The sequence below is a fragment of the Cyprinus carpio genome, chromosome B16 (assembly GCF_018340385.1).
Source record: "Cyprinus carpio isolate SPL01 chromosome B16, ASM1834038v1, whole genome shotgun sequence".
Taxonomy (NCBI): Eukaryota; Metazoa; Chordata; class Actinopteri; order Cypriniformes; family Cyprinidae; genus Cyprinus; species Cyprinus carpio.
This window is the reverse complement of record NC_056612.1, coordinates 17942128-17961012: the sequence shown is the minus strand read 5'-3', so window position 1 is coordinate 17961012 and position 18885 is coordinate 17942128. Positions and strand designations below refer to the sequence as shown.

Genomic DNA, 18885 nt, shown 5'->3' with positions numbered 1-18885 from the left:
TTATATATTCAGTTTTGTGTATATATTGTTTAAAATATATATTTTATATATCTCTTAATATTTAAAATATTTGTGTCTATATAGTGCTTTTCATTTACGTATTTAACTTAAACCATTAATTTAAATACAGATATTTTTTGTGCATTTTATATATATATATATATATATATATATATATATATATATATATATATATATATATATATATATATATATATATATATATATATATATAGATATATAGATATATAGATATATATAGATATATATATAGATATTTATATGTTGTTGTTTTTTCCCCCACAGGAAACGCCGGGGCGCCATCAACAGCAAGCAGCTGACGTACCTGGAGAAGTACCGCCCCAAACAGAGACTGCGTTTCAAAGACCCACACAACCACAAAAGCAAGTGTTGCCTCATGTGATCCGGTCTCACCAGCCTGCCACTGAAGGAACCAGTCACTCATGGACTAAACCGGACTAAAATTACCAATCTAGTGCATTTGAACTCTTGCTACAATTCAGGAGGGGAATTCAACCCCCTTTTGGTGTATATGTCAGACCCCTGCACACAGGGTCTTCACCAGCTCAGGACTGTGAAAGACGAGCCTCTTGAATTTTGTCTTTACACACCAACCCCCCATCCTCACTGTGTTTACAAATTTATTGTGAGCACAAACATACGCCCGATGCTCACACTCATGCTACCAGCCGTCACACTTTACCAGCAGCACACAGTCCAAAGATGATCAAGGCCACCAGCACCTGCTCACAGAACTCAATCCCTGTTGTTTCCTCACACTTTCGTATGAAACTGCTTGACTACACTGTTCTTTCTCTTTTGTAATTTTGAAGTTTCAGAATGCATGTCGCTGTACTTTTCTGAAGATGCATGTGAGTGGTCTAACCTAGCTCTCTCTTTTTTTCTACATTGTATCATGAATCTACTCTGGGATTCAAGTTTTTTGCACCACTGGCTGCTTATTAATAGAACTGTGGGCACCTGGATGGATAACATAGCACACTTTGACATGACTTCCAGATTTTTGGATGTTTTAGCTGCTTCGAAATCATGTTGAAACTCATAAAAAAGAAATCCAGCTAACCCGATACACTTCTGTACCACAGAATTGCAGCAGTGAACCGAGAGAAATCCATGTGTGAGCACAATTGTAGATCAGTAGTTCTGTTTTAATTTAACACAGCAGCCACAAGAGGGAGTCATCACACTATGTGTTTCACATGAAAAATCTTTTTGGACTTGCCGGATTTTTATTTTTATTTTATTTATTTTTTTGCTGTTTGCACTCATTGCTCATGCGTGGCTGTTTCTCACGGACATAGTTGTACTGTGGACACTTATTTACTATGGAATTTCAGAAGGAACTTTTCAGAGTGAGGCCTAAAATATGTAGTCTTGTCCATATAGTAGGAAATGAAATGGAATCACAGGATCTCTGCCTAACTAGTGGTCATTTAGACAACAATGAAGGAAAAAAAGGTAATGAATCTGTGTCAGGTACTGAAGTGATGTCACATGCATCATTAATCTGCTAATATGAAATCCATAAGACCTTGGATCTGGGATAATGACATATTTCTCTGCCTTTGAAATCCAAAGCAAAAGCTAGTGAAGGAAATATCTAATTATCTATCTTTGCGACTGTGAGAAGGTTAAGCAAAAAAATTGAGCTTAGATTTGCTTACAATTGCCAATTATTATATTCACTTGGCCTCTCATGTTCATCTACAAAAGCAATGGCTGGAGAATGGACATATTTTAAAGCTGAGCTCACTCCAATTAGAGCTGAACTTTAAGAAGGAGATCAAGAGTATCAAGTTTGCATTTCTGGTTTTGACACTTACAGTCAATCCCATTTAAATAAAAGGGTTTGAATTAAGCAGCTCAGTGTTGATCACATATAAAAGGGCTTCTCTCTCACGTGCTGTTTAGTCACCTTTATTACTGTTGAGTGTCTGCATTTACAAATCTGGAATGTTTTGATGAGTTGTGGCCTCAATAAATATAACAGTTCATCTTGGAATGGCTCTGGTACCTGATGCGATCAGCAAAAGAATAATCAAAGGTAACATTTTCAGGAATATATTTAGGTATCATCACTAGACCTTGCTTTTGTGAAGGATGGTGCAAGACTACATGCCACGTCTCATGTTTATCCTGACCACATTCATTTGTGGTCCTGAAGATCAAGACTTCATCCATGAGAATGTTCTTAACTTTTGTTTGAGTTGCTGATTTTTGAATAAACCAACAGAGCTGAAGTCATTACCCTTGACACTGGATGATATAGTGTCTGTATTTAAAAATCATGGGTGGTATCTGTAAATATACATTATTACTCCATAGTAAGGTTCACTGATCAACAGGTTTCCAGATCATATCTAAAGTGGCCTATCTTTGACATAAACATATTATTGTATAACACGTTTTATTAAACAGTGATACATAATGATCTATTGTTCCCTGTTCATATCTAAAGTGATTGACATTATTGTATTATTCATCATTTTTAATGCCAAACAAACAAAAGTTAATTGATGTACATATTGCTCTTTTATGAAATTGGAACAGATGTTAAATCTGAAATCTGGATTACTTAAAAATGAATAAAAACCTGGAATTTCTCACGAGCGTGTACCAGTCGTTAAGTTGTTGTTGATGTACAATGTATTTTATAAAACGGAATTGTTGCAGTTTTTATGGTAACAAGTAATCACAAAATCTACAATGAAGTATTAATGAGCAAGGAAAGGATAAAAATTATTATTTAGAGGTATAACGGGTGTATATTGTAATCCTTGACTTTCAATTTGACAGTTATTCTAGTACAACGTCTCTCCTTAAGAGCTTTCCTGTTTAGCTCCATCTGTTTTGTAATAGCAACAGGTTTTCCCAGTTCATACACGATGTTTATGCAACATATTATGGAAACCGGTCTGTCTGTGTGTCTGCGCGTTCTATCTTTCTGACCGTGTCTAAAAACCGAGTGAGCTCCCTACGTAGAAAGCATCCTTAGACATCACATGCGCGTTCCGAACGTTTATTTCTTTTCCCCCGAGCAGCTGGTTAGGTATTGATACGCAGCCGTTCTCCAGTGCAGTATCCGCCATATTGTCTACCAGGAGACGCCGAGAGGTAATGCAGTGTACTCACGGTTACTTGTATTCCTACATGACTTTACTTTTTAATATTTCCTTCAGATAAGGACACACATGTAAGGCACTACGCTACTTATACATGCTTATGTGAATACATATCGTGTTATTTGCTGGCGAGACAGTAAAAGCGTGCCAGTGCTATTTGCTAACCACTAAACCCGTCGCGTATTCTTTATATAAACAACTATAAATGGACTATTTGATTCCACGTCCGATTAAACACAAATATTAACTTCGTGTATGTTTATAATTCGTATGAATATGAGTTGTTCTTTGTTTTCTTATATAAATTTGTTTCATCTTTTGTGCAAATGTAGCTAGTTGCGTTAGCTTTGTTGTGGCGTGTCGCGCCACATTCGGCTAGCAGCGCTTCAGCGATAAAACATAATATTTATCTCTGTGTTCATATAGTAACTAGTTTATGCTTGTATAATGTGCTTTATAATGTAATAAACAATTTAAAGGGTAGATTAGCTAAATGCGTCGGAAAATGTTTTAGAATGACTTAGGCGTGGCAAACGCTATGCTAGTTAGCGGTTAGCTGGCAAACTAACAGCTGTTTTTAAAAGGTGATAAAAACGATTCTGAGAAATCCTGTTATTGTATTGTTTGTATAACTTGTTTGCAATTAATCAATTATGTGGATTATATGTAGATAATGTCGGGAATGCAGAAAAACTATTAAGCTTGGCCGGTTTCTTTGGCTGTGGAATAAGGCCTGTGGCTCAAAACAAGATATTGATTTAAGGGAAAATGTACTAGTGTTCCTCTAATGGAGGTTAAATAATGCTTCAGTATCACCCCTTGTTAGGCTTTTATGTGTTCAGTGTGTTTGTGCTGTGTTCTCTCCCAACCCTACTTTAATTAAGCTCATTTATGTAGTTCTGATAATTAGTAATTCATTCAGGAAGATCACAAGGCTTGTCACGAACAGCAGTTTGTTAGTCTGATGACTATATGGCAGTACAGTGACCTGGTTGGTTATTAATGGACGTTGGTCCATAAATCAGTACTTTGAAACCCAGGCTGATGTTGCACAGCTGTGTCTTTAAAGTTTACAACATCCTTATGTTTTCCAGCATCTGGAGGGCCATGAGGAATGACTTCTAGGATTGCTGTGTCTCCTGAATAAGCTCCTGGATGTCCTCTTTCATTCAAATTACAATCAGGTGTGTCGTTTGTGTGGCACTTCTGGAAATATATTACATTGCAAATTAAAGTGGTTTGCTTGATTTAGCAGATGTCTTAACAGGCTTATTTATTTATTTTGTAGCCTATGCTCCACCATAAAGTCATCACATCTGCCTTCATCAGCTCCACCTTTCATTTGCTGCTTGGAGGAACCCTCCAAGGTAATAACCTGTACAAGTATATTTATGAACCTTTATGAAGTTAATGCAGACCTGGGGTTTTCAATCATTTAGATGCCACTGACCGCTAAATATTATCATCCTCATGAGAGGGACCCCATCCTACAATTTCAAAAGCATTTATATGGTTTCTTTTTTTAAATAACTTATTTTATACTGTAAAAAATAATGTCAGTATTAATAAAAAAAAAAAAAAACGTTTTCTATTAAGTTGCAGTTTTGTAAATTCATTATAGTACTGTGCTTTTAGATGTATTTATTTGTTAATTTATCGTTCTTAGTTTATTCATTTTTATTTTTTAGAAACTTTAATTTTTTTTTAAATTTAAAATATTGTTTACCTTTTCCCCCCTAAACATTTCTAGATCATACAATTCATTTTTTTTTATTTACTGTTCTATTCAACACTGTTAGATTTGAAAAAATCTTTTTGGTCATCCTGCAATCTTTCAGTATTATATTTTGTTGTCTTTCCAGGTGTTTCAGGGAATACCTTGTGTAGAATATGTCTGGCCCTGTCCCAAGTCGCTCTCGAGTTTACCCTGATGTAAACACACAGCGACCCAGAGAGTACTGGGACTATGAATCCCATGTGGTGGACTGGGGGTGCGTTCTCTTGAAATTTTAAGCACCTTTAAATTACATGCACTATAAATAATTGGACCTGTAATTATGAAGCATTATCCCTGTGGATAGTTTCTTTGTTGTTCTCTTTCAGGGGCTTGGATCAAATGTGCTGCTTATTACTTATTGTGGCATGCGTGGTATATTTGACGCGTTCAGTGTGTTAAACTCACATTGTTTGTACTCTATATGTTTGTATTCTGCAGAAATCAGGATGACTATCAGTTAGTGCGAAAGCTTGGCCGGGGAAAGTACAGTGAAGTGTTTGAAGCCATAAACATCACTAACAATGAGAAAGTAGTCGTCAAAATACTCAAGGTATATTTGGATGTTTGCATTCACACTTGTATAGATGAATTGATTGTAGATATGCCACTTTATACTTGTTTTTTTTTTCTTTCTATTTTTAGCCAGTGAAAAAGAAGAAAATTAAACGAGAAATAAAAATTCTGGAGAACTTGAGAGGAGGCCCCAACATAATAACGCTTTTAGACATCATAAAGGATCCTGTGGTATGTTCATGTAAATATTGGGAAATATTGGGGAGTTTATTTTCCATTGGCTTCCTAACTTCAAGACAAAGTCTCACCCCTCCACCCACCTTCTTTTTAATAATGACTTGCGGGTTTTGTTTATTTTCTTGGAACCTTGATGCATTGGCAAAGTATATGTGTGCGAGTTTGTTTGTGTGCCATCAGGTTTAAAATCCATTCTGCTTTATTTTCAATGTACAGTCCCGAACACCAGCACTGGTTTTTGAGCATGTTAACAACACGGACTTCAAGGTTAGAAAAGTTTTTTTTTTTTTTTTTTTTTTTGGACGCCCCTCCATAGAGAATTTATTTGTTTTATTTGATGTAGTAAACTGTATATTTTTCTTCACAGCAACTGTATCAAACTTTATCAGACTATGACATCCGTTTCTACATGTATGAAATTCTTAAGGTAAGATGGTCACTAGAAATATAAATAAATATAATTAAAAGTGGGTCATTATGAAGCGATATCATGGAACAAAACCATCCAATATCAGTCTGTCATGGTTTCAGTTTTGCCCATAGTTTAGGTTTGAAAGTTTCATCGGTGCCCAAGTGCTCTGCTCAAATTGATGTTGGATCTAATTCTTATCTCCGCTCTTCTGTCCCCAGGCTCTCGACTACTGCCACAGTATGGGAATAATGCACAGAGACGTGAAGCCACACAATGTCATGATTGACCATGAGCACAGAAAGGTATTGGCTAAATTAACATTGAGCGTTATGTTTATTTCTGTGATGGTAAACCTGAATGTTCTGTAGCCATTACTCCAATCTTTAGTGTCACATGATCCTTGAGAAATCATTCTAATATGTGTATTTGATGTTCAAGTAATTCTTTTTTCTTATCAATGTTAAAAACAGTCATGCTGCTTAATATTTTCAGTGATTTTTGTTTCAAGTTAAACGGTAAATTCTTGCTGAATAAAATTACCTCATTTGACCTTTTAATTTTGATACGTTGAATGTCCATTTTCATTTTTTAAAGCTTCGTTTGATTGATTGGGGCTTGGCTGAGTTTTACCACCCAAACCAGGAGTACAATGTACGTGTGGCTTCCCGATATTTTAAAGGCCCTGAACTACTTGTGGACTATCAGGTTAGTGTCCTAAAATTCAGGGTTTTAATTTTCTTGAACATTAACAGTCAGTGTTTTTTTTTTTTTTTGTCAGTCATCCCTAGTTAAAATGTCACATTAAATGATTTTCAGCTTATTTCTCTGAGTTGTAAAAAATATTTTGGTGTGTATCTAGATGTATGACTACAGTCTGGATATGTGGAGTCTTGGATGCATGCTGGCCAGTATGATCTTCAGGAAGGAACCATTTTTCCATGGACATGACAACTATGACCAGGTCAAACATTTATTTTTGATTTTAGCACAAACAGCCTTATTTATTATAAACATATAGCAGTAATGTTCAGTCATTCAACTGATGAATTCATAAATTTGCTGTGTAGAAAGAAAATATTTGCTGGGTGCTTTTGTTATTCTGGGTATTTGTCTGTTGAATTTAGTTTTTGATGTGATTATTTTTCTTTCTAGTTGGTTCGGATTGCAAAGGTTCTGGGTACCGAGGACCTGTATGATTACATTGACAAATATAACATTGAGCTGGACCCACGCTTTAATGACATTTTGGGAAGGTATGGCTTGAATACAGTGTTGATTAGCATAGACAGACTCTTTATCAAGTTGATTAAAAGTATTGTTTTAAATGATCTCCACAGTTCTGTGTGTGTGTGTGTGTGTATATAGTCATGTTTGTACTATCTTTCACCTGTTCACTCAGACACTCCCGGAAGAGATGGGAACGGTTTGTGCACAGTGAGAATCAGCACCTGGTCAGTACCGAGGCTCTGGATTTTCTGGACAAGCTGCTACGTTATGACCACCAGGCCCGACTGACGGCCCGTGAGGCCATGGACCACCCTTACTTCTGTGAGTTCATGAAAACCTGTGAATGCATCTCCAGTCTCTAATTTAATGTACATTCTTGCATGTGTGTTATTTTATACACCATTGAATAAATTGATGACTTAATTTATTATACACATTGAGCATATAGTGAATAATGGACCCTGCAAGGTCTCCAATCACTTGATGACACAATAATTTTTTTAAGCTATTTGTGACCCTGGACCACAAAACCAATCATAAGTAGCACGGATAAATTTGTAGCAATAGCCAACAATACATTGTTTGGGTCAAAATTATCAGTTTTTCATTTATGCCAAAAATCATTAGGATATTAAGTAAAGATCATGTTTCATGAAGATATTTTGTAAATTTCCTACTGCAAATATATCAAAACTTTTTGATTAGTGATATGCATTTCTAAGAGCTTAATTTGGACCACTTTAAATGTGATTTTTCTCTATTTTAATTTTTTTTGCACCCTCAGATTCCAGATATTCAAATAGTTGTAGCTCCACCAAATATTGTCCTATCCTAACAAACCATACATCATCGGAAAGCTTATGAAACTACCCTTATGACTGGTTTTGTGGTCTGGGGTCACATTTGCATACCGGTTACGCATTTTGACCTCAAAGTACGCTGATACGATTTATCACTCTAAACTACGCAAAAATCTAGTGACACCTCTGTCCATGCGCAGTATTCAAAACAAGCAACAGAAAAAGATGAAGAGGTCAACCAATCAGAGCTTTTTTTTTATTTTTTTGGTTTTGCATTTAAATAATTTCTGTGTTTTATTTCTCTCCTAGTAGCCTATAGTTTATAGTTTCTGTTCAAAGCGGCTCCCACTCGCCCCATCAGGTGCTCTGACAGAAAGGCTGCGTGTGCGGCTGACAGAGACGCGCTGTTTTATGTGTTTGAGATGTACTGTTTTCTTTAATGCATAACTTGCATTTCACAAGTAAACTCTTTATCTGTAAATGTTAAAAAAGCCATGGAAATATTTCCATTTTGCTGTCAGTGCATGGGCTTTTGCTTTGCGATTCTCCGCTAAACTCCACAGACTTTATTTAGAACGAGCGCCACTGCGTGTATGCGTGCCAAACAAACAGAGCTCAATGAAATAGAAGCGCAATAATTCTGACTAAAATATAGATTTTGATGAAATATTTGTAGTTGCACAATAAATGTGACATAGAATTTTAAACCTGCAGGTAAGTGTATTTGTATGATAGCATTAACTGTAAAGTGTAAAGGGGTAATCAAAATAGCCTTTTTTTTTCTCAATCAGTCTGTGCTTTTTATTTTCATTTTTAGTTTAGTAACTAACTTCTGCTTTAAAATGATAATTTTAGTTTTTAGATTGAAATGTTATAATGTTACAATGTAATGTGATTTTAACCCTTTTTTGCACATAATATATGCCTACATGTTTACATTAACTTTAATGCAAATATAAAATACCGATATATAGGCTACCCTACACCGCAAATCAGCTAAAAAATATGAGATATGAATTTTTGCTCATATCACCCAGCCTTATACAAAAGGGTACTGGAGTTTTTTTTTTTTTAAATAGTATTTAAAAAAAACTAAATGCCAAAAATTAACTAAACAGTCACGGTAAAAGGTAATAAAATGTTACCCACCTCAAAAAAAAAAAAAAAAATCCAAGGTTGGGAGGTCTGACATGTTGATGGACACTTCGTGTCATAATTTGTCATATATTTAAGATGATGTATTTCATGTTTTTGTGTATAGATCCTATAGTTAAAGACCAGGGCAGAGGAGCGCCAGCTGCAGGAATGGCTGCTAGTTCCACACCTGTCAGCTCTTCTAACTTGATGGCAGGTAAGCACTTCACCTCTGTTTGGGATATTTCACATAAAATTAACATTCCGTCATGCACTCACCCTCGTGTCACTGTAAACCTGAGTGATTTATTCTGCAAAAGATATTTTGAAAAATGTTTCAACTTTCCCCACTCCATACAGTGCAGGTCAGTGGAGTCCAGAACAATGTTGGACCCCACTGGCTTTCATTATATGGACAAAAACAGAAGCATTTATTTTATGTTCCACAGAAGAAAGTCTTACCGTTTTGAAATGATATGAGGGTGAGTAAATGACAATGTTCATTGGGTGAAACTTGAGTCTATGGTTAAAAAGCATTTGCCAAGAATGTTCTTAAGAGAAATGTTCAGGTTTCAACATACACTAAGTTAAACGTGTTGGTGGCTTTCGCACTGCAGGCATCGCCTCTATGACTCCGAGCACACAGCCCAACATCGCCAACATCAGCGCCGGCTCGCCCGTCATCCCTGCCCCAAACACAATGGCCACACAAGTGCCCACTGCCGCTGGAGCCCAGCCCTGAACACCACCTGCCCCAACATCCCCCCCCACTCTCTTTCTCACATCCCTCTATCCGTCTCTCTCCTCTGTGGGCCTGCTTGGAATTGTGAATCAGTGGTGAGGGGGTGGTGGGGGGGCATTGATTTCATTTGTGGTTATTTTTATGATGTTGCAAATAACAGAACTAATGTTAAGTTACCGTTTTTGGTTTTTCTCCTCAGTTGTTTTTTAGGAGTTTGTGAACTCAAAGAAACCCATGATGTTTTTGCACATGTCTGTGTGAGTTAGAAAAGCAAACGGGTGTGAACTTTCACTCGCCGTGACTGTTTAGAAACACTTAAATGTCCACCTGAAGAAGGATAATAAAAATTAATTTTATATGTCCCTCTAGCGTTCTCGTGCTCAAACCATTTCACTTATACTGACTTATTTTTAATTGTTTTTGGGAGACTTTTTTTTTTTTTTAATTTTGTTGTACCTGGTATTTTAGTCCCTGTTTTTACGAGTCTTGATCACAAAGTTAATAAAACCTTGTCATATATTGAACCTCTCCGAGTATAAATGCAGATGAGGAGTGATTTGTTCCTTGGTTTTGAAGAATATTATGGGGACAAGACAACGCAGATTTGATGTTGGAGTCATGATTCACCTCTGCATTTGGACTGAAGGCCAGATCCAATCAACACTACTGTAACAGTTCTGATTTGTGTTGGATCAGTGTGTAACAAAGCATTTTTTTTTTTTTTTTATAACCAATAATGGAAGCTCTATTGTTTCAGTTGTGCTGGTTCTGTGTATATTGCAGGTTGATTGGATTTGGTCCCGGATCTTGTTAAACTCTCACTAGTTGCTGTTCAAGGACTTGTACCAATTACTGAGTAACACAATCAATAATATGCCAATTTTTGTGTTACCTTCAGTTCTGTGTGTGTGAGTGGAATTGTCTTTTTTTTTTTTTTTTAAGAAGTTTCAGACATTTGTTTGATACTATGAAGAATTTTTGTAATTTTCTTTTGAGAGGCGACTGTTCAGTGAAATACACACACATTTCTTTTTACCCCACGATTAAATCAATTAAACAGGTGAAATATCAATTTAGCATTGAATGTTGTGTTTTCCTGTGGTTCGCCTTTGGTTGGGCTGATTGAAGAACAAACAAGAAAACTATGTGGACGGTTTGTGTCACTCCCAAAGCTTTTTGTCTAGACAAACTGAATCGTTAATACCTTAATTGTTTAAGTGTTTCTTAAATTGTTCTTACTTTTGGTCTTGTCTAGTAGTGAAATAACCAGATGTTGAAGACTAGCTCATGTTTGTCCTCTGCCTGTGTTCAGTGTGACGAGTTCAAATCTAAATATCTTTACTGTACTGTAAATTCATTCATTTAAAGTTTGCAATAGATACTTTTGCAGAGATTTTTTTGTTTGTTTTATAAATCATTTAAAAGAGAAAATATATTGTTTAAGTAAAAAGACCATGTCACTTGCTTTATTCAGCTGTATGTTTAATGCAGCCTCTCTAATACAGTGGTTTGAAGTCAGGTGGGAAAAACAGGCTACCTCACATTTATATGGAATTTAATAAAAAAAGGAAACCAATTGTTGGCTGTCGTTGAAAACTAGGTTTAAAGTTTCGCAGTTCTAGAATTTTTGCTGATTCAAGCCAATTCATCACAAAACTGCTGTTGCACACAAAAAGACATTCTTTAAAAGCGCTATTTTCTTTTCTTGTAAGAGTTGTAGTGCTTCACCAAATCGTCTTAATTATTTTATGCTAACTGTTAATTTCCTAATTTAAAATGTTTGCGCACTTGTTACCAAAAACCGCGACAGTGTAAATAGTTTAAAATATTATTTTGTGCGATTTTACAACATTCTAAAGCTAAAGTAAATGGACCATAAATAAAACGAAATAAAAATCAAGCAGACACATGCATTAAAAAGCCAGTATGTCTAACAGACTTGTGTAATAGCGTTAGAACGTTTTAAGTTGTTCTGTTTTTCATGTGTACTGTTTTTCTGGCCGTCACGAGTTGTTATTTGGAGCGAAGAGTTCTGCACGTTTCTGGCGTAATCCAATGAGTCACACCTTCTTTCTTGAGCTTTTTCTGCCATCTAGTGGACATATGAGAGAATTATGTTTTTATTTTTTATTTTAAAGTTATTTTTAATGTCATCTCAACAAATGGGGATTGTTACAGAAGCATATTTAGTATCTAAGGTAAAGTTGGACTCTGAAACATAGTCATCATTCTTGTGAATATTCTTATATTACTAAAAATAATGGGTTATGTTTTAATAATTACATTTCAATTTAATTTTTTATTCTATTTAAAAGTAAGTGTCTCTACATTGAAGGTGTCCCAATTAGCTGGAAAGTCCTGAGAAAATTTAGATTTTTTATCTTTTTGTGTTTGAAGATGCATTTCTAATTGTAATTTTTAATACTCCTTCCTTTATTATCAGTGTATTAAATCATATTGTGTGGTGGGTGTCATTTAAACAATTGTAATACCATTTTAACTCCAATGATGAATACCTGTATACATCCCAAACTTATTATCCTCATTGTAGAGATCTATTCTGATGTGATGCTTTTTCATTTATAAAGATCTTTTCTTCAAGTGTTACTTTAAAACCGTTTTTGAGAAGTATATAAGGTAAATGAATAGACTGTTGGAAGCCTTTAATCTAATGGTTTCCTATTTCTTCACAATGGCACAAACAAATTCCTTCAGTGGATCTCTGTGAAAGGAAGGAAATGCCATGGGGTGAATTCAGCCATGCATACCCTTAATTATTATAAAACACACCTGCCATTCAGAGTAAAACAGGTCTTTGCTGGTTTCCCAGGCCTCATCTCCAGTGTCCCTGTAACTGGTCATCTATGAAACTATTGTCCAGATCAGCGACCTGCACTCGTATAAAGCCACACATGACACACGAGTCCTTCAGAAGGACATCAGCACTCACTATGAAGTTGTAAGTTACCAAACTACTCTCTTTTCCTTTTATTTGGATTTATTTTGTTGTGATATGTTTAGTCAGGATTTTCCACAATAAAATACAGGATCCGTGTTACTAGTTTTCAAATATGTAGGACTGTTTTATGAGTGCTGGTGTAAAATTAATGATATTGCACAATGAGAGACAATATTAAATGTGTGTTTATGTTTCATTTACATCGACATTTGGAAAATGTTGTAATTTGCCCTTTCGTTCTCCCTCCTGGCTCAGGACCAACATCTGCCTGACTCTTCTAGTCTTTATAAACGCTGTACATTCAGCAGCTATGAGAGGTAAACTTCATTTTAGTTGTGTTTAGGATTATAGTATTCTAACTATAATTATGTTTAGCACAATAATATATTTTGCTTAGCTTTGAAAATATAATTATTCTAAATAATTCATAATGACAATTCATTCTATTTTTTAGAAAAAAGTGAAGATTTGTTACATTTTTTGAAGGGTGAGCATGCTTTTTTTTTCCTGCTAAAGGGATAATTTACATTGATGTTACATTCAATATTTATTGTGCTTTTGTACATTCTCTCCTCAGATGCATTTGAAATGAATCTGCCTTTTGACCACACTGATCCAACACAGCTCTCAGGTCTGTGAATTGTTTCTTCAGTATGACCTTTCTTGACTCTGTTGCATGAAAGTGAAGGGGAAGCGCAATTAATACTCATTAATACTCAATACTAATATCAGAAAATAGTCTGCTGTGTTATTAGTTGTTGGTTTCCCTTTTTCCTCAGAAATGGATCTTGCAACAGAGAAGATTCTGGATCCTGTACATCCGACAGATCCGACTGCAGGTCATTATTGATTAGATGATTAGTGTTGGAAAAGCTGATGTAATATTCAGACCTGCATCTTTGGTTATTTAAGAAATTCCGGACAGTCCTAAACATGACATTTATTTATTTAACACGATTTTCCTCTCTATTTACAGAATGTAAAGCCTCGGAAATTGTTGTCAACTCTGCTGGTATGTTTTATTATTTCTTATTATTTTATTTCTTATTTATTAAAACATATGTGTTTGCACTTTAGATATATTGCTTTAAAAATTCATGTGTCTAAAAAGGTGTTTTAATTAATTTAGACTTTTCCAATACAACACCCAGACCAAATCTGGCAGATCTTGCAGGTAAATTAACAATTTGTTCTATCCAATTCAATAAAAAGACTGATGTTTGAATATTAGTTTGTCTACTGATTTTTAAAAACACATGGTCTCTCCAACGTGTCTTTCCAGATGTTGCTGAAGAGAGATCAATTGAGAGTAGCAACTCAGGTGATCAGTCAAGTAAAACACATGAAAAATAAAGCTAAAACTTATAGTATATATCGTTTAGATATTTATTGTTTCTTAATTTCCTTTTTAAACAGACAGCAGATTTGCAGAAAGATCATCAACTGAAGACAGCAGAGGTAGAGACCTGTATTATATTCATTATACTTCTGCATGCAAGCTGTTAGATGTTATTTGACAGAAACACTCCAGCCTGTAAAATATAATCATAATTTGTCTACAGGCATGTAACTAATTCAATATACTGTTTGCTTCAGAAGGTGACAGCGACAAGAGGTTACAGCTGAGAACAACACTCAGAGGTATGCTGCTGGATTTAATGTGATTGTTGAAATAAACTTTGTTCCCATTAAAAAAAAAAAAAAAAAAAACTCACTGACATACTCTGGACAACAGACACCCACAAGGCATTACAGGAGCATTATGGGAACTCAGCAGGTAAGCAACAGTTCCATCTGTTCTCACCCTGCTACTGTTTATAAACATATCTGCTGATGTGATACTGTGTGTTAATATAGAGAGTATGAGTATGGACAGGACTGTCATGGACATAGACATGACTGAAGGCTCAAACAAACATATTGATAAAGCAACAGGTATGTAGTTTTATACTGTATATGTGATAAAATCTGCTGGACATTAAGTAAATGTTTAAATATTTAAATGCATACACTAAGTTTGGGGTCAGTACGATTTTTGTTATTTTATTTTATTTTCTTTAAAGAAATTAATACTTTTATTCAGCAAGGATGTGTGGAATTGACCCGAAATAACAATAAATACATTTATAATGTTACAAAAGATTTGTATGATGGTAAATAAATGCTGTTCCTTTTAACTTTCTATTCATCTATTCATCAAACAATCTGTTTTTCGCATTGATAATAATGAGAAATATTTATAGAAAATTCAGCATTGCCATCACAAGAATAAAGTACATTTTAAAATATATTAAAATAAAAACAGTTATTTTAAATTGAAATAATATTTAATCAAATAAATGCAGACTTTTAACGATAAGTCTTTTTTTTTTTTTTTTAAAAAAGCCTTTCAACAATAGTTGTTTCTGATAAAAGTGAATTTTGTCAACTTTTAGTAGTATTTGTGGTCTTAAAGCTAACAGACACAGACTAAAAGCTATAAAACTCAAATTTTAATTTCACAAGATCTGTAAATAAGTCATGTTTTGGCTCACTAAATAAACTTTTTAACATCTTTTTTTGTAATTATCATGTAAAATATCATCTTACAATTGTGTGCAGTGATGGAGGACACTAGTAGTCAGGAAATGGACAGACCTGAGGAGAACGGGAGATACCGACCTCCAAGGACCCAGAAGATGTTAGAAAAACACAACTCTGTGGTCACAGACACAGGCAGACAAAATCTGGACTTTATGAAAGAGATGGATCCCATAATTCAGAGTTTTTCTGCTAGAATGAACCTCAAAGGCCAGACTGGTAAACCACATGATACTGATAAACCCCAGCAGGAAAGCCACAGAAGAGCAATGGTTTTAGACAGCCCAGAGTTTGTGGACACCCTGGATAGACCAGACCTATATGCTGACAGTGAAGAACGTGGCGGTGGTCGAGGAACATCTCAGACACAAATTTCAGGTTAGTTCACTATAAAACCATTTCATTAAATATAATCAGACAAACACTGCTAATGAGACTCTGATTAAATATTATGCAGGAATCAAAGCGAAACTGAACTATGCTGCTAACCAGGACACACTGGACGACAGCAGGGAATTGGCCGACCCGATGCCAGGATGCACTGAAACGTCTGTGGAACATCCCATGGAAGAGAACAACAAGAGAGGTCTGGATGCCCCTAATGTGGACCAGAAGATTCAAAAAGACACAATGAGCTATCAGAACCAGCTGAGGAAAATATGTCCCACTAAGGGAATACGAGCATCCAACAACCCAAGAGCACAGCTGGATTTAGATAGTCCAGAAAGAGTGAACAGTGAACTTTTGGACAGAGACAACAGCAGAGAGAGGATGGAATATGTGGCGGTTCCTCTGTAGAGAGTTACTTTTTTGCCCAATATCTACTTGTTTTTTTTTTTTTTTTTTTACATTTTGACAGTGTGATTTTAATGTCTGTTTGAACTAATACCTTTTTTTCTTGGTTTGTTGAACTTGCATAAATAAATCATTATTAATCAGTTTTAAGTTTTATGATCTTGTAAGATGTGAATATTATTGAAAATATATATAAATGATTATGAAAGTCCCCTTGACTTAAATAAAAAAAAGTAAATAAATAAAAAAATAATAATAATAATAATAAAAAAAAAATAACAGTAATATTAAAAATAAATAAATAAATAAATTTGATCAAACAAAGAAATTATTGTGAAACAGCCTCTCCTTAACTTAGGACACATTAAAATACAAAAAGAAAATAGATTGAATCAGACAAACAATACTACTGCTATTACTAATTATTATTATTAGCATAGACAGAGTGTTAATGGGTGTTTTAAAGAGAAAATATTAATTATAATATTAATAATAATATCATTAATGGTAATTAATAGTTATAATAATAATTTTAATAATCATTTAATTAATGTTTTATAATATTTGTATAATAATATCAATAAACAATTATATCTGTACGTTTATTTTGTTTTCCCCTAGTATTTAGTATTTTTGTATAATTTGTATATATCCGAAAAATTCCATTAAAGTGTAATGTAATATGATAATATTGCATATAAAAAAGTGCAAGGAAAAGCTACAAAAGGGTCCCACTTTACCACTGCTCTCCCTAAGTACCAATATTTACTATAGTAATGCCCTTAAACCTTCTCCATATGCAGTAAATGGCACCAATGTTCCATTCATTCCACTGAACTGATTTGTGTCCCACTGACAGTATTTTAAAAGATTTAAATGCCTTTTTTCAGGTCAGAGGTTAGCAACGGTGCTTTTTCTGCTAAATTTAGTCCCAGCTTGCACAGAACGGCTTGCTGCGAGTCTATCATTGATTTAACACAGCTAAATGATTAAATCTCTCAGCATGTAGCTTTAGACAGACAAATAGAGGATATTTATCAGCTATGACAAGACAGCTCGCAGCTCTATAGACACGATGGTGATGAGTGTGTCTAATACGTCGGCCAGATCCACCTTTCCTATCCGTTTATCAGACAGATCCTACTCTCTTCTCCATTTATCATATAGATCTCATTCCCGCTGGTGCTTATTTGTCCTACGGTGTTGATTTTGGTGGGTTTTCACAATCAGTGTCCAACTGACTGTATGAAAGGGGCTGCAGGTACTGTTGGCTCGATGGCGTCCTGTTGGGGTCATAAATCATGCAGTCTCTCGACTATGGCAGGCTTCATCAACTCTACCAGACCTCAGAGAGTCTTTTTCTTCCTCGTAATCGTGACAGAGATGTCAGCATGTCTAAGGAGATTTACAAGAGATTCTCACTCAAAGCAGTTGTGAAAAAACAACTCCACTCACAGCTGCGTGGCTGGTCCAGCAGGCCTATCGATCTCCACACGGTAATATTGCAGGTTATTGAAGACACATTTGTCTTCGAAAAGACCATCAAATTACAACTAATCCTGTTGAATGAGAGACATAGATCATATGAAACAAAACGTCTTACCAGGCCGTTATGAAAAGCATTAAAGTGGTCTAAATCAAGTTAAGGTCAACTGCACTTTGTGTTGATTCAACTTGTCCCTCTATTTATTTGGGGAAAAAATCTAGTTAAGCTCAGTCGACTGTACTATGTGGTACAATGCTGATTCAGGGGGAAAAAACACATTCAGGGTTACAAGTGAGGCGACTGTAAGTGAAATGGGGCCAATCTGTAAGCTTAAAAATATTCACTCATACTCATTTCAATACTGCAGACATGAGATATAAACATTAAGTATGTGTTTATGAGTGTTAAAAATCGATGCAAAAAATGCTTAGAATTTAAGTGCTTCAATGCCATGTCAATACCTACACTCAAAGCAGTAAATAGAACAAAGATTATTAAATTAGGTTTTACAAGAAAATTTCATGTTCAATCCAATGTTTTGCTCGTTGTGTTTTGGTAACTGTGTAAAATGCGTTTAAAATTGTAATTATGTGTGAAATTTACTGAAATAACTGATCCAATTTTTAATGTAAAAATCTAAAATGACCGCAAAAATGACAAGAACAAATTTACATTTCATTCTGAAAAATGTAGTAAATATTATTTCATTTTTTTTTTGTATTATTTTAAACTAATTAAAATTCCTAGTATGTTTTTCTAAAATTAAAAGCTTCACCTTTTCACCTCAGTACCATAGAAGAACAATTATTGGTTCCCCAAAGAACCTTTTAGTGAACAGTTCTTAAAAGAACCTTAATTATTTATTTATTTGTGTAGAATATTTTTAAAATCTAAAGAGCCTTTTGTGGAATGGAAAGGTTCCAAGGATGTTAAAGGTTTTTCAAAGATACCAATAAAAACCCTTTATTTTTAAGTGAGTATGCGTTTAAATCTTCCAGAAATTGGCCCTTTTCACTTTCATTGCAGGTGCCTCACTGCAACCTCGATTTGGCTTCTCCT

At 34.8% G+C, this 18885-nt stretch overlaps 3 protein-coding genes across 11 annotated transcripts in view; all 3 read left to right on the top strand.

Annotated features, from left to right (window-relative positions):
- Nucleotides 1-2648, top strand: part of LOC109088992 (protein tyrosine phosphatase type IVA 3) — a 35757-nt gene extending 33109 nt beyond the window's left edge. For all 3 annotated transcript variants that reach the window (XM_042741226.1, XM_042741224.1, XM_042741223.1), the window contains exon 6: nucleotides 307-2648. In XM_042741226.1, coding sequence (XP_042597160.1) covers nucleotides 307-424 — 118 coding nt within the window. In that variant the 3' untranslated portion in view covers nucleotides 425-2648. The remainder of the gene's footprint in view (nucleotides 1-306) is intronic.
- A 359-nt stretch (nucleotides 2649-3007) lies between these two features.
- LOC109089057 (casein kinase II subunit alpha-like) lies at nucleotides 3008-11078 on the top strand. Of its 2 annotated transcripts, none has more exons than XM_019103185.2 (15): nucleotides 3008-3156; nucleotides 4259-4348; nucleotides 4453-4531; nucleotides 5027-5155; nucleotides 5380-5491; nucleotides 5584-5685; nucleotides 5908-5958; nucleotides 6059-6118; nucleotides 6322-6405; nucleotides 6698-6808; nucleotides 6963-7064; nucleotides 7256-7356; nucleotides 7503-7651; nucleotides 9392-9481; nucleotides 9882-11078. In XM_019103185.2, the coding sequence occupies exons 4-15, from the start codon at nucleotides 5055-5057 to the stop codon at nucleotides 10004-10006; spliced, it is 1188 nt and encodes a 395-aa protein (XP_018958730.1). In that variant the 5' UTR covers nucleotides 3008-3156; nucleotides 4259-4348; nucleotides 4453-4531; nucleotides 5027-5054; the 3' UTR covers nucleotides 10007-11078. The 2 variants fall into 2 exon arrangements, with proteins under 2 accessions (XP_018958730.1, XP_018958731.1); XM_019103186.2 differs by having other exon boundaries at nucleotides 3149-3235.
- A 499-nt stretch (nucleotides 11079-11577) lies between these two features.
- Nucleotides 11578-16523, top strand: LOC109089063. Of its 6 annotated transcripts, none has more exons than XM_042741214.1 (14): nucleotides 11578-12965; nucleotides 13221-13282; nucleotides 13420-13452; nucleotides 13543-13596; nucleotides 13745-13804; nucleotides 13942-13977; nucleotides 14095-14139; nucleotides 14248-14286; nucleotides 14382-14423; nucleotides 14565-14606; nucleotides 14701-14742; nucleotides 14823-14900; nucleotides 15567-15923; nucleotides 16003-16522. In XM_042741214.1, the coding sequence occupies exons 1-14, from the start codon at nucleotides 12871-12873 to the stop codon at nucleotides 16341-16343; spliced, it is 1326 nt and encodes a 441-aa protein (XP_042597148.1). In that variant the 5' UTR covers nucleotides 11578-12870; the 3' UTR covers nucleotides 16344-16522. The 6 variants fall into 6 exon arrangements, with proteins under 6 accessions (XP_042597148.1, XP_018958740.2, XP_042597150.1 ...); XM_019103195.2 differs by having other exon boundaries at nucleotides 14562-14606; nucleotides 16003-16520; XM_042741216.1 differs by lacking the exon at nucleotides 14248-14286 and having other exon boundaries at nucleotides 16003-16523.
- The last annotated feature ends 2362 nt before the right edge of the window (nucleotides 16524-18885 follow it).

Coding starts and splice junctions, on each gene's coding strand:
- LOC109089063 (XM_019103195.2), top strand. CDS start 12,871: ATGAAACTATTGTCCAGATCAGCGACCTGCACTCGTATAAAGCCACAC. Junction 12,966..13,220: donor TCAGCACTCACTATGAAGTT/GTAAGTTACCAA, acceptor CTCCTGGCTCAG/GACCAACATCTGCCTGACTC. Junction 14,607..14,700: donor GCTGAGAACAACACTCAGAG/GTATGCTGCTGG, acceptor TCTGGACAACAG/ACACCCACAAGGCATTACAG.
- LOC109089057 (XM_019103185.2), top strand. CDS start 5,055: ATGTCTGGCCCTGTCCCAAGTCGCTCTCGAGTTTACCCTGATGTAAAC. Junction 5,492..5,583: donor TAGTCGTCAAAATACTCAAG/GTATATTTGGAT, acceptor TTCTATTTTTAG/CCAGTGAAAAAGAAGAAAAT. Junction 7,357..7,502: donor TTTAATGACATTTTGGGAAG/GTATGGCTTGAA, acceptor CTGTTCACTCAG/ACACTCCCGGAAGAGATGGG.